This window comes from Dendronephthya gigantea, unplaced genomic scaffold (genome assembly GCF_004324835.1).
Source record: "Dendronephthya gigantea isolate DGI-Jeju-01 unplaced genomic scaffold, DenGig_1.0 000197F, whole genome shotgun sequence".
Lineage (NCBI taxonomy): Eukaryota > Metazoa > Cnidaria > Anthozoa > Malacalcyonacea > Nephtheidae > Dendronephthya > Dendronephthya gigantea.
Genome location: NW_021163207.1, coordinates 120,579 through 134,090, shown reverse-complemented (window position 1 = coordinate 134,090; position 13,512 = coordinate 120,579). Strand labels below are relative to the sequence as shown.

Here is a 13,512-nt window from a genome sequence, read left to right as displayed (position 1 = left end):
TTTTGGAAAAGCTTTCAACTTAACTCGAAATAGATTTACCGGCAATAATTGTACTTTTTTTAGAGTATTTTTTTTAAACATTCATTGGAGAAGAAAACTTAAAGAAATCTTTGTAAAAGAAAACTCAAAGAAAACTTTGTAACATTCCAATCATTCAATCAACTCATTTGGGAATACACGTAAGATTATATATTCTGCGGGAAAACACGTTTTATCAAACGGGTAATGATATGTTTCATCGAGCAATTAGATCATTCTACAATTTAGTTGGAACTTGCATGGCGATTGTCATGCAAATATATTTGTTTCCCCATCCCCCATTTATTTAATCTTTAATCGTCGCCCGGACAGTATTAAGGCGGATTTCCACTTACAGCGAAATCGTTCGCTGGCGAAATATTTGCATATTTTCTTTTGAATTGAGAACACTCAAGTTGCACTAATTTATCTATGCTGTTTAAATTCAAAATAAAATATGCTAATATTTCACTAGCGAATGATTTCGTTGTAAGTGGAAATCGGCCTTTAGAGTTGTGCCGTGAAAAAGTTAATAAATGACAAGGAAGCTGCTTGAAAGGGTCTTAACTTACACCAGATGATCATGGAATCGAACTACTTGGAGATGACGAAAACAACACGTTTGCCAAAAAATTGACTTTAATGAGCGTAGGAACCACCGTGGTCGAGATCCATGCGGAAACAAGTGGTAATAACACAGACTTAAGCCCGTTTTCCACTTGTCGAACTTCAGGGCCGTAGCTAGAAGCTTAATTGGGAAGGTGTACAGTCACTTCGTCTCATGCCCGACTGATTTCTTTGGTACGCTATTGTTTTGACGGTATCTAAACATGAATACATGAATATACTCCCCCCTCCCCAAAATTAAGCGGTCTAGCTACGGTCATGGCGAATCTATTCGCACAAAGAGATAAAAAGTAGCAAGCGATTCTATTTTTTCGCGTCGAATTTTTTCGCAAACCAATCACATCACCGGATTTTAGATATCCCTTAATTCGCGTTGTGCGAATAAATTCGCCTAGTGGAGAACGGGCTTTAGTGCCGGAGTGCGAAAATGGTATGAATATCTTAAAATCAGACTTTTATCCTTTCCAACTGACTATGCCCTCTGGATCCAGTAGCGTTACTAGTCAACTTATTTAGATCATTAATGTTTTATTGGGATAGCAAATTTTATTCAAAACTAAAACAAATATTCTCTCTCCCTACTCACCCGAGTTCTAAAAAAAATACCTCCCCCCGTTGAAATCGGAGATAATATTGCACTTGCCAATGAAGTGCTTACGAATTATGATGCTACCATTATGTTGACACTCTGATGAGTTAATTTACTCCTATCCTCTTTTTTATTATATTCATTTTGAAATCAATGGTGTTTCTCGCAACTTGACTGGTTAAAACTAGTGTAACTATTAATAGAGTAAATATTATTACTATAAATAAAAGCTGATTATTCACGTCATTTAATTATAAGCCAATAACATTGAAGCTCTGCACCACAATAGCCAATCTGATTTACTATTTGAGTGAGTCAACAATCTAATCAAATAACAGGGGAAAATGGCACAACATTTTATTATTCCGAATTTTCAAATGCCCCGCAAAATTTCTTGACAAAAATAAATAAAAATTACTTACATTTTACACCGAAATTTTGGTTTTGAATTTCGTCTTATGACAAACCAGTTGCGAATACTTTGTGCATAATTTCCTTAGTGTGTAGCCATCCCAACAATAGGGAGTTTAAGATGTTGTGAACGGACTACCGACAAAGGTTGAATTTATTTTATCGCTGCATGCTTACAAATACTAAATACTTGTCCTTTCAAATTCAGACTATAGATAAGCCAGACAATCACAGCCTGGACTGGATTCATTCCTTTAGCCGCAAGTACAAAGTGACTCTATACACTACACTGCGTCCAAAAATTATATGCATATATATTTTTCTAAAATATCTAGGGCAGTATTGAGAAGAAATTTACAGAATTTTGTGTGCAAAGTGGCAACACTGACATCTGCGCACATCTGAAATGTCGTGCAGTTCTGCGCACTAGTAAACAAATGATAGCAATTTTCAACTTTTAACATTCAGGGATTGTCCAATATTTTTATGCAACATGGGCAGAAAAGTCACTTTGACTGACAATGAAAAAGCAGCAATAATTCAGGGCCTTCATGCGAAACAAACAACCCTCCAAATAGCGAAAAAACTTAGTCGTGACCATCGAACGATAAAAAAATTTGTTGCAAACCCAGAATCTTTTAATGGAAGGTCAGACAAAGGTAAATCTCGGAGGAGCTCAGTTGTAAGTCCCCGAATGGTCAAGCGTTTAAAAAGAGAGATTCGCCGCAACCCTCTCCAAACTAGCAAAGAAATTTTTGAGGCAGTTGGTTTACCACATACACCCAAAAGTACAAGATGTCTCATCCTGAAGCGCATAAGCAAATGTGGAAAACCTGTGACTAGACCTCCTTTGAAGAGCGTTCATCGTCAAAAGAGACTAAAAGTGGGCAGAAAATAACATGAAAGTGAATTTTGAGAACGTATTGTTCACCGATGAATGCAGGGCAACCCTCGATGGTCCGGATGGTTGGAGTAGAGGATGGTATGATGCACAGTCAACTGCTCCTCAAAGATTACGACGTCAGCAAGGTGGTGGTGGAATTATGTTCTGGGCAGGTATCATCCATAATGAAATAGTTGGTCCTTTTAAAGTTAAAGAAGGGGTGAAAATCACTGCAGACACGTATACTGCTTTTTTAAAAGAGTTTCTTCTGCCTTGGTATAAAAAGAAAAGTTTGTCATTCAGGAGGAGAATGATATTCATGCAAGATAATGCACCGTCACATGCAGCACGTCTAACATTGGATTTCTTGAAGAAATCTTTGGTCAAAAACGCTACAATCATGGAATGGCCTCCATACTCCCCTGATCTTAATCCGATCGAGAATATGTGGAGCATTATCAAGCGCAAGGTTTACGCGGCTGGAAAGCAGTTCAATTCAAAACAAGAACTTTGGAATGCCGTCCAAGCCACAGCAAAGGATATCTCAGCTGATGAGGTTTTAAAACTTACTTCTTCAATGGATCGAAGGCTAATTGCTGTTGTGGCTAATCATGGTGCTTATATTAAGTATTAGCTGTGAAATCGCCATCTCTTATGAAGAGAATGAGCGAAATTGTTGCGTATTTACCAAAAACGTTAATAAAATATTGTTTTCTCACATTTTCAGCCTTTTTATTTTGTTCTTAGCTCAACAATTTAAAATTTTCAAGGGTGGAATATAGTTACATATAAATAATGGACATTTGATGATACCTCAATTTGTAAAAAAGGCGATTTTTCTTTCGGTAATATTCAAAAAAGGAAAACATTTCACTAGACAGAAAGAACTAACGTTTCAATATTGTATACCAAATTTCATTTCCATAGGCCTAAACTTGCTAATGTTATTTTAAAAAAATATATTTGCATATAATTTTTGGACGCAGTGTATGACTATAACCCTATGTAGATAATTAGCTACTAACCGTCTCGTTTGAACTTTCCCACCACTGTGAGAAGAACCCTCTAACTAAAAAGGAAAAACGATTGCATGATAGACCAGATTATATCATTATAATTATTATGACTAATATCAGCCTCGATTAATTGAAAAGCTATAATATGGCTTAAGGTCCCTTCGATATTATGTCAAGCATAACATCACTTAGCCTCTCCATCGGCAATTTCATTAATCAGCTGTTGCTATATCTGTATATAAGACCGTCAAATATATATGTGACTTATAACGCTAAGGTTTGTTTACAACATTTGGAAAATTATTTGGTAAAATTGCATTCAAAATTGGAAATCAAAATGCTCAACCCCAGTTTATGATTGCACATTGAATATTTTAGTCCAAATTGCATTTTGTGAATTAGCAATGTGGTATTGCAGAGTTATAGTTGTTTGTACTTTACAAAAGTAAAAGTTACCTTCTATAAATTTGGTATAAGTTTGGACTTATCTTTATGCCAACAATCTGATAACTTAATTTACTTCGTGTTTTGACTGAATAATATACCGCTATTTACGGAAAACTCACTGAACCCGAACTGCAGTTAAATTTAAATAACTTTTCTTGTACTCGGTAAAATAATATACTAACCTATTGACCTCAATCTCTACGCGGATGTTTTTTGTTGAAATGTAGATTGCCGTGCAATAACTGGCAATGTCCACAATATAGCGGCACACGCAAACTGCTTGCAAACGAAGGAATATTTCTCTCTGATTACAGACCGAGTTATATTCATATTCAAGAGAGTATTATTAACAGGAATGCATTTCTTGTATTTTCTTGAGTACCAGCGCTAACCTGTGGTTTAATTATTTCAATAATTTAAAATTCTGCCATGTAGAACATGTTAATTTGCAACGAGCGTCCCGTATGAATTCTACATTGATTGTTTATTACCAATGGTTTTATTTTGAATATATTTTCACCGTTCGGCCCGCTGCACAATACCATAGCTGAAAATAAACTAAGAATGGGGACAAAATGATTTTCAGCTAAGAGTAAAGTGCGGCGAGGAGACGGTGTCGCAGCCGAGGGGAGGTGGGTGGGACGAAAATTCCTTCCTGTATATGCAGCCAGGTCGTCTTCGTGGCAAAATGTGAAAATTTGCTGTTTTCCCGGTCTTTTATACCAACCGTGTTTATTCATGCGAGTACTCTGATGGTGCCTTATATTTGCATTAAGTTTTAATGCACCAATATGGTATTGTTTAGCGAAGCGCCCAGGAGAATATATTTTGTGATGTTCATCGTGATTTCAGTTTGAATTGATACACAGTTCACACGGGTGAGTTTTGCTGCAATTTTAGGCTCGAATTTCTTTTTATGGCAGATGCAAACTTTGGAATGCTTTGTGTATAATATCCGAATTTGAACAATCGCTTTCCGCTTTTGCTATTTAATACAATAAAAACATTTTACCTAAATAGACCTGCACAACATAAAAACATGTCTCTCCTCTTCGTTTTATGCACGCTGTATAGTGTATTTTAAATATTATTATTTATGTGAACGTTAAAAAACCTATGAACGTGTGTTTAAATTATGTTAATGGACACAGCGAAACGGCTTTGCTTTACAAAATTTATGCAGGACGACAAAATGCTTTGAACAGAAAGTTTCGACAAAGCATGTTGTTATTTGCATGCATTCAAATACGACATCAGCTAGGAAAAGCTTTCACTTTTACTCGAAATAGATTTCACCTCAATAAATACACTTTTTTAAAGTATCTTTTTAAAAAAATTCATTGGGATTCCTCAAAGAAAACGTTGTAACATTCCAATCATCTAATTTTACAATCATCCAATCAAGTCGTGTGGAAATACACGTAAGATTACCGTGCGCGAAAAGACGGCGTTTTATTAATGCGCATTGATTTGTGGGTATAGGGTTGAAGCTCATCGCGAAAATGATTTTCATTGGCTGAACTTTACAATACATTTCTTTTTCAACCAATAGCATAGCTTTGTTCTTTAAAAAGCATAAAAAACATTATCCAATTGTCCGTGATATGTTTCATAGAGCATGCAATTAGATCATTCTACAATTTAGTTTGAACTTGCATGACGATTGTCATGCAAATATATGTGTCTCCACCCCCCCCCCTTTTTAACCTTTAATCGTCGTCCGGGCAGTCTTTGAGTTGTGCCGCAAGAAAGTTAATATAAATGACAAGAAGGCTGCTTGCAAGAGCTTTTCGGATCATGGAATCGAACTACTGAGGATGATGTAGCCATTGAATTTATAAATTTTGTATATTCGTAAGGTATATATTTTGTACCATAGCATATATGCGAACCCGAAATGATGACTTTCCATTTATCTCAAAATCGCTTTGGGTGTGACGTTGCGACATTGGTTACTGGTTATCGTGACACGGGCTGCAGAATAATGATCAATAACTAATTGATTAATGATCAATAATCAATACGTGGTCTTGTTTTCACAGCCTTCTATCAAAAACGCACCCAATAATATTAGTATACGACAATTGGAGGTAGCGATAAGATGCGTTCTGTCATGTCCTAAGTAATAATTATAGTGAAAACGCGATCAAACAAATCCCTAGTGAGTTAGCTTTTAATGCTTCGACATTTCCTGCATGTGTAGCGTTTAATACCTAATAATTATATTGTTGCAATATAGTACCAATACATATGATAACTCAAAAAACGAGAAATTTTCGTATTCAGATTATGGAATTAATTATGCTAACACATGCAGGTTTATAGTCAATAAGTATCTAGAACATACAAGTCATTTACTAGCTCCGATATATCGGAATATATTCGGCAATGGCCCTTTAGTGGTAGGCTGGTGGTTACATAACACCAGAACTTGCTTAGGGAATCCCCCGGTCGCAAGGTCCCTCTTATGGGGCGAAATAAAACCGTGAATTACTGAGTAAAATTGTTGATACTAATTAACTTAGGATACATGAGTATAGATACATGGGTTAGACAAAGTGATATATCTGTTTGATAATAAGTCAAGAGTTAACTATCGTGACACTGAAAGAAGATTAACTAAACTTAGTAATAACTATTATCATATATTGCATGGGGTTACCGTTTTTCCGTTATGAGTGCCAAAGTGGTCTGATTTTCATTGATGTTGATTTCAGTGAGTAATAATGCCCTTTCCATGTGAACCAGTTGATGCCATCAGCATGCAAACTGCGTTTGCCATGAAGATACCTGCCATTCAGGTTGGAACTGTGACAATGGTGATACCACCAAGCACCTTTGTATATCACAGCGCAGTTGTTCACATATGCATCATTGTCGCGATTCTTGGTCGTGAACGCCATTCCTTTATGTTGTGACAAAGAATCTCCTGCTGTACCTAAAGCAAAGTATGAATTACGAATTCTTATTTCCAATACAAATTTTCCCAAGCGGTCTATGACTTGTTAGAATGTTCAGTTGACAAGATTGCATCTTGTGCAGCATTGAACACGATGAATTAAATTATTTTTGAATTTAAAAAATTCGCTTCAAAACTCAGTGGGAACGATTATATGAAGTTAGGCCTTGCTATACACTGCAAATTTCTATGCAACTTAAAGAAAAATCTAATTTTGAGAGATGTGAAAATTTGGCAACTACGAAACATTTGTCAACTTTACCTCTGCATGGCGGCTAATCTGAGTACAAAAATCAACCAATCGACAAAACTGAATTATAACTTCTTTAATGTCGTATCACTTCGGAAACGGAAAATTGTATTATATTTTCATGCGTAAATACTTTCGCCTTTCCTTTTATATTATTAAGGCTGGTTTCCAGTCTGGAAAATTATCCTCCGACGGTATATCGGAGAAAAATTTATTCTATCCGCATGTTCGCAGCCAAAACTAGTAGTCTTCAGGGCAAAAAAACCATACTGCTCTCTTCCTTACTGATCTGGTCCAAAGGAAAATTTTTCTGACTGGAAACCAGTCCTTAGTTGGTAGAACGGGACAAACGACTCCAGGCGCACGATAACCCAATTATTTTTATCGATGCGCAGCATGACGTCATGATTTCACATGATGTTATGCGAGGGTGTAAGTCTTACCGGCGTATCTTCCAATGCTTAAAATATACTTTTGTTGTTCGCTACCGACAGCAAAGGTTTCATACTGTGCGTACTTGGTGTTTCCAGAAGTATCTTCCATGTCGATACGAAGTTCATTTTGTAAGGCAGTTGTCATCCGATGTATTCTGTCAAGACCAAGCCAGTATTCTCCGTTGACATCGCCAAAGCCGTTTTTGTAATCTTGCCATCCTCGATAAAAATCAACGCTTCCATTGAGACGACGTTGAATCACTGTCCATCCTCCACCGGACGTTGTCATATCACAAAAAACTTTGAAACTTCCCGTCCTGTCCGGATCTATTTCATAAACACCGTCTGTTCTTTCTCCATTTATACGGTAAAGTTCACTGCCGTCGCGTCCGTAACCCTTGAAGAAAAGGAATATTTATTAGTATCATATTAGAAAATGCCTTTTGACTGGCTCCTTTCGCCTTCACCTCTTTGAAGATGAACCGCTGTATGCACACGTATATGGCCTGTTTTCATAAATGACTGTACAAATGATGTTCCAAATTTCTAGTAACCACTAATGTGAAACGATTCTAGTTTCAAATGATGTCAATTAACCTACCACACGAACATTGTGAAAAAAAGTCCAATCACCAGATCCTACGCTGTTGCTTCTTACAGTGGTGTTGGTCAGTTGACAGTTTATGACGTCTTTCTTTTTTGTCTGGAAGTGAAATCCAACACATCTTCGGTCTTCATAACAGAGAAAATTGCAGTTCAGTTGAACAGCGGGTTGGACGTTGTGGCTTGAAATTTCTTCTTTATCAAGTAACGGCGGGCCACCTTAAACAATTACGGTTTTATACCAGAGTTAGCCTTATTTTGGACAGGGCGCTTTATACTGAGATGGTAAACACGCGCTTAATGATCTGATCGATATGTGATTTTTTTTTAATTTTCCCCCTCTCGCTCCTACATTTTCTTGTCTGCCGCTAGATTTTCAAGGTTACGTAAGTAGTTTGTATAGATTTATTCGACGTTCGCTTCACTTATAATAAGGGGTGGCCCTTTTAAAACATTTGTTTCAACACTGCGCGTTTCTTTTATAAACAAGTATCACACATTTTATATAACTTTTTGTACCGCGACTTCAACCAATTTTAGTAAGAAAATAATGCAAGAGGGTGTACGTTTAACTGCTTTTTAGTTATCGCAAGTACTTATCGCATATATAGAGTAAATATATATATATAAAACACAGTTCGTATTGGCAGAAGTGTACAATTTAGAAAAATTTTATTTGTTTCTCATCGAATTAGGACCAGGATCTATCTTGGCGTAATGATCCATTTTAGAATAGGACTACATTTTTACAAACCCTTGCCCTTGCGTTCGGCGAAGTTTAAAAAAGGCGTATTTTTACAGGTTTAAAAAAGCAAATGTATAAATAATTAGTTTACATCTCACAGTTGCTTCAAAACAATGCTTAAGAACCGAGCACTTACTTTTACTGAATGGCAAAGATAAGATTCAGAAACGATAACGAAACTGCAGCATTTGTTTACTCCTAAGCAGCGAAATCGTAGCGTTAAAGAGACAATTAAGATTTAATCTGTGAAAATGTGCGACTTTCCATCGCTTATATAAGCCTATATCTTCAAATGTTCAATTTCAATTATAAATAAATCAATCTGACTTATCTAGCTGATTTCCATGCAGCCTGGAACTAGCTGATAACATGTGCAAATTCTGCCGGCAAAGTCTAAAGAAAAAGAATTATTCAAAAATAATTTCTTTAGAATATAAGTTTTTGTGCCAAACAAGCGTTCAAATGATAAAATGTAAAATCGAAAAAATCGATTGTTGAGAAAAAAACAGCAGTGCCGTCCGGCACACAGTTTTCGAGTTATGATACTCTTGACAATTACTGTCATTCAGACAGAAAGTTAAAATGCTTTAAAAAAATAAAGATTTTCGTCGAGTTGCGGAATCGCGTCCTGTGTGTGTGGGTTTTATACAAAAGACAAAAAATACACTGTGCCAAACTTTGCCGATAAGCACATTCGTGCCAGCTCTTTCCGAAGAAGCGCTGTGTTAATTGATAAAAAACAATTCAACCACAGGAGTGCAAGGCTTCATTATTTAAAAGCCTTTGTAAAAACGATCACACATAAGTGCTTTACGGTGCATGTGATAATCAGAGACTAAGAAGCCCCAGAGAAATGTCGGCAAAAAGCCTTTCATGAATTATTCATAATTTATGTCGCTAACTAACGAATCGGCTCGTATAGTTACCGGAGCAATGAAAGGAACAAATAGGGTACGATTATTGAACGAATTATGCTGGGAAGATCTAAAAACTAGAAGATTTTTACATAAATTATCGTTGCTTTATAAAATAATAAACTGCCTCACTCCACCCTACCTTCGCGATCTTTTACCTCCATATGTCCATCAGAGATCTGATTATCATCTTAGATCTAATGAAAATTTTACTTATATTCCTACTAGTACCGAATATTTTAAAAAATCTTTTTTCCCGTCAGCAACTGCAGCCTGGAACGGGCTTGATAAAAACTTGTGCAATGTGGAACCATTATCACTATTCAAAAGTAAACTACGTAATACATTTCATGGAATGCAATATAACACTCTCTATAATACCTCGTTAAATCGATTCAGTTCAATATTACATAGCAGACTTCGTCTAGGTCACTGTGCGTTGAATTCCTATTTATATAGTATTAATTGTGCAATTTCTCCATATTGTAAATGTAGATGGGGAATAGTTGAATCAATTAAACATTTCTTTCTGCACTGTCCTCGATATGCTGCTCAGCGACAATGCTTACTTTCCTCGTCTGCACAGTTGCTCCACGCCACCTGGTTAAGTTTATCGGAGGATCAGATAGTTGAAACATTACTATTTGGTTCAGAAACGCTTGGTTATGAAGAAAATCAAATTTTGATGCGGAATGTTCAACTGTATATCCTTCAAACCAAGAGATTCACCAGTTTAATTGAATATTAATATGTAATAATTTATCTCTAGATTTTGAAATCTCTTCTCAGAGCTAACTATATTCTTTCTCTTTATTAATCATCCTATATTTGTGTATCTTTATTTAAACACGATGTACTCCTTAGTTCTAAATAATTCAACATGATCTCCCTCGATGAGCCTAGCTCGTGGAGAAAATGTTGAGAATTTAAATGTTTAAATAAAAAAAAAACGTAAAAAAAATCGCTTTTAAAAAAAATTAAAAATGTAAAAAACAAAAAATATACCTCTTGCCATATAGGTGCCTCCTGCCACCTATCAGGTTGTCTATATTGCTGAGGAAGTTTCAAAATAAAGACAATGTTGTTCAGAAAGCAGAATTAAGTTAAATTTCGGGAACTACGTTTCCAAGGATCATTTTTCTACAACTTAAGAATCGTGACGACGAGTAACATTATTAGGACACCTGCTAAAATGAATTATTTGTCATGCTTTTAACACAAATATTCTTAGTAAACAAAGTTACCTTAAAAAGGGATATAATTAAATCGAAGTCATGGTAACATGTCAATACAGTATTTTCCGACAAACAGTTGAAAACAACAGCAACAATAAACTGCATGATAACAGTGTTGCAAAATTTAATAGACATAATTATTTCTTATGTTCACTATGTAAATTTTTCAATTATTCTAAACTTTCGGGCCTTAAGCCTGTTCCATCATCAGAGAACTTTCAATAATATTAATAATTATACGAAAATAGCAAATTTATAATACACGAAAAAGAAAAGATATAAAATTGCTCAAATATCTGTTACACTGTCACTGTAAAATTTTATTTTTCCCCCTAAATTATCACTTCCAATTTAGTGGAAATGTCTTATTTTCGAATCTTTTTTTAAATTTTGGGATTTATGTAAAGTATGATACACACAATACATAAATAGAGTTTCACTCTGCAGCATGGGATGTGAAAACGACAAGTAAAAAAAGTGGATCATATATAGCTATATCATATGTTTACAGTTTTGCATGCTGTTGTAAAATAGCCAAATAGGCAGAAATTCTTGTGATCTTCACCATGTAATTTGTTTTATCATCCTAACCTAGCTTTCAGCCCGCGAGCTCTGGCTGCATGTCATCAAGGTTAATCGTGCGTGAAAGACGAAATATATAGGCCTCGATCGTTAAAATTACACTGGATTTGATATAGCTATTCAAAAGCTGTGAAGATTTCAGATCTAGGGACCAAAATAGATTATACCGCATCTGTCCAATATAACACTAAAAAAGCTCTTTAACGGCCAACAAAAACAGCGTGACAAATGCCGTATTAATATTGTTAGAGAATATAACCTTCGTTCTCGCGACAAACCATATACGTATTGCTTCAGTTGCAGAAAGTTGGTTTCTTTCAACATCTATGATGTAGTTTTACTATGAATTATATATAGCAATATTAATTTTACTGAGCCGATATCTATACATGCGAACTTGAAGTCTTTGTTCTAAAAATATGATATGCCAACCGCTGTCGATAATTTCATAATTCCAAGTTCTTGAACATTGCTGTGAATGTAATCTTGAAATAATACTAATCAATAAGATTAAGATTAATAATTTAACTTGGAAGTTTGAGAAGATTTCGTCCATCATCTTATAGAGCTCTTGAAGAGAATACATGCAGAGCTAAGCTCATGCGGAGAACATATAGTCATAAATGTAATTTAAGAGAGACTTATAGCAGGTGGTAAGATTAGGATATTGTTTTGCATGACGTTACCTATAATGCATAGGACGAATATAATGCAATGACTGCTAAGCCTTATCGATAGAGGACACGGTTCTTGAAACGCTCTAAATTCTATAGATTTATCGCCAGCCCGCGTTTATGTCGGTTAAATCTTTTCTTCGATCTGCATGAATGTTGTTTGTAACGTTTGAAATTTGAGGAAGGAAAGGATTTAAACGAAACTTCTAACTTCTCGTCTGTCCAATATCAATCTCCAAATCAAAAAAAAGATATTTTCTAATAATATACATGTGATTTTCGTTCTTTCTCTTGGGCAGGTTGTATGAAGAGGTATAGTTTTAACGCATGAATTTTGCGCAGTAACTACACACGATAAAGTAACTACAAAATTATTTACATCTGCTATAATAAAGACTTTGAACAAGGAATGAGGACAGTTACTTGAAAAAATTGACAGTATTTTGAACGAAAATATTGAAAAATGCAAAGGAACAAGAAAAAAGTTCAAAAAATATCAAAGTAAATAATTTAACGCTCTTAATGTGAAACGTCCCTTTTAAGTCAAACTACAAAATGCCAATGAAAATGAAAATGTGAGACGTCCCTTTTAAGTAAATTACAAGTTGCTAATGAAAATGTGAAGCGTCCCTTTTAAGTCAAACTACAGGTTGCTAATGAAAATGTGAGACGTCCCTTTTTAATAAATTACAAGTTGCTAATGAAAATGTGAAGTGTCCCTTTTAAGTCAAACTACAGGTTGGTAATGAAAATGTGAGACGTCCCTTTTAAGTAAATTACAAGTTGCTAATGAAAATGTGAAGCGTCCCTTTTAAGTCAAACTATTGAAACTACAGGTTGCTAATGAAGTCATCGAATCAAGTCATGAACCTTCATGCAAATATTTGCCCATACCCCATTTAATTTTAACCTTTAATCGTCGCCCGGACAGTCTTTGAGTGGTGGCGCAAGAAAGTTAATAAATGACAAGGACGCTGCTTGCAAGGGTCTTTAGCCAAGTAAGCCAACAATCCAAAAACTTTCACTAGATGATCATGGAATCGAACTACCTGGTGATGATGTAGCCATTGAATCAGATAATATTCCCGAAAACATCAGCAACACGTTGGTAATAACACAGACTTC

The 13,512-nt window shown here is 35.4% G+C and overlaps 1 protein-coding gene across 1 annotated transcript; it reads right to left on the bottom strand.

Moving 5' to 3' along the window:
- Positions 1 to 6,663: 6,663 nt before the first annotated feature.
- LOC114539270 (fibrinogen C domain-containing protein 1-like) lies at positions 6,664 to 10,060 on the bottom strand. Its single transcript, XM_028559899.1, has 4 exons — positions 10,039 to 10,060; positions 8,236 to 8,456; positions 7,644 to 8,031; positions 6,664 to 6,929 (listed from the first exon to the last, which is right to left on the bottom strand). Exons 1-4 carry the CDS (start codon positions 10,058 to 10,060, stop codon positions 6,664 to 6,666), a joined length of 897 nt encoding a protein of 298 aa, XP_028415700.1.
- Positions 10,061 to 13,512: the final 3,452 nt, after the last annotated feature.

Coding starts and splice junctions, on each gene's coding strand:
- LOC114539270 (XM_028559899.1), bottom strand. CDS start 10,060: ATGGAGGTAAAAGATCGCGAAG. Junction 8,032..8,235: donor TTTTTCACAATGTTCGTGTG/GTAGGTTAATTG, acceptor CTTTTCTTCAAG/GGTTACGGACGCGACGGCAG. Junction 6,930..7,643: donor AAGCATTGGAAGATACGCCG/GTAAGACTTACA, acceptor ACTTTGCTTTAG/GTACAGCAGGAGATTCTTTG.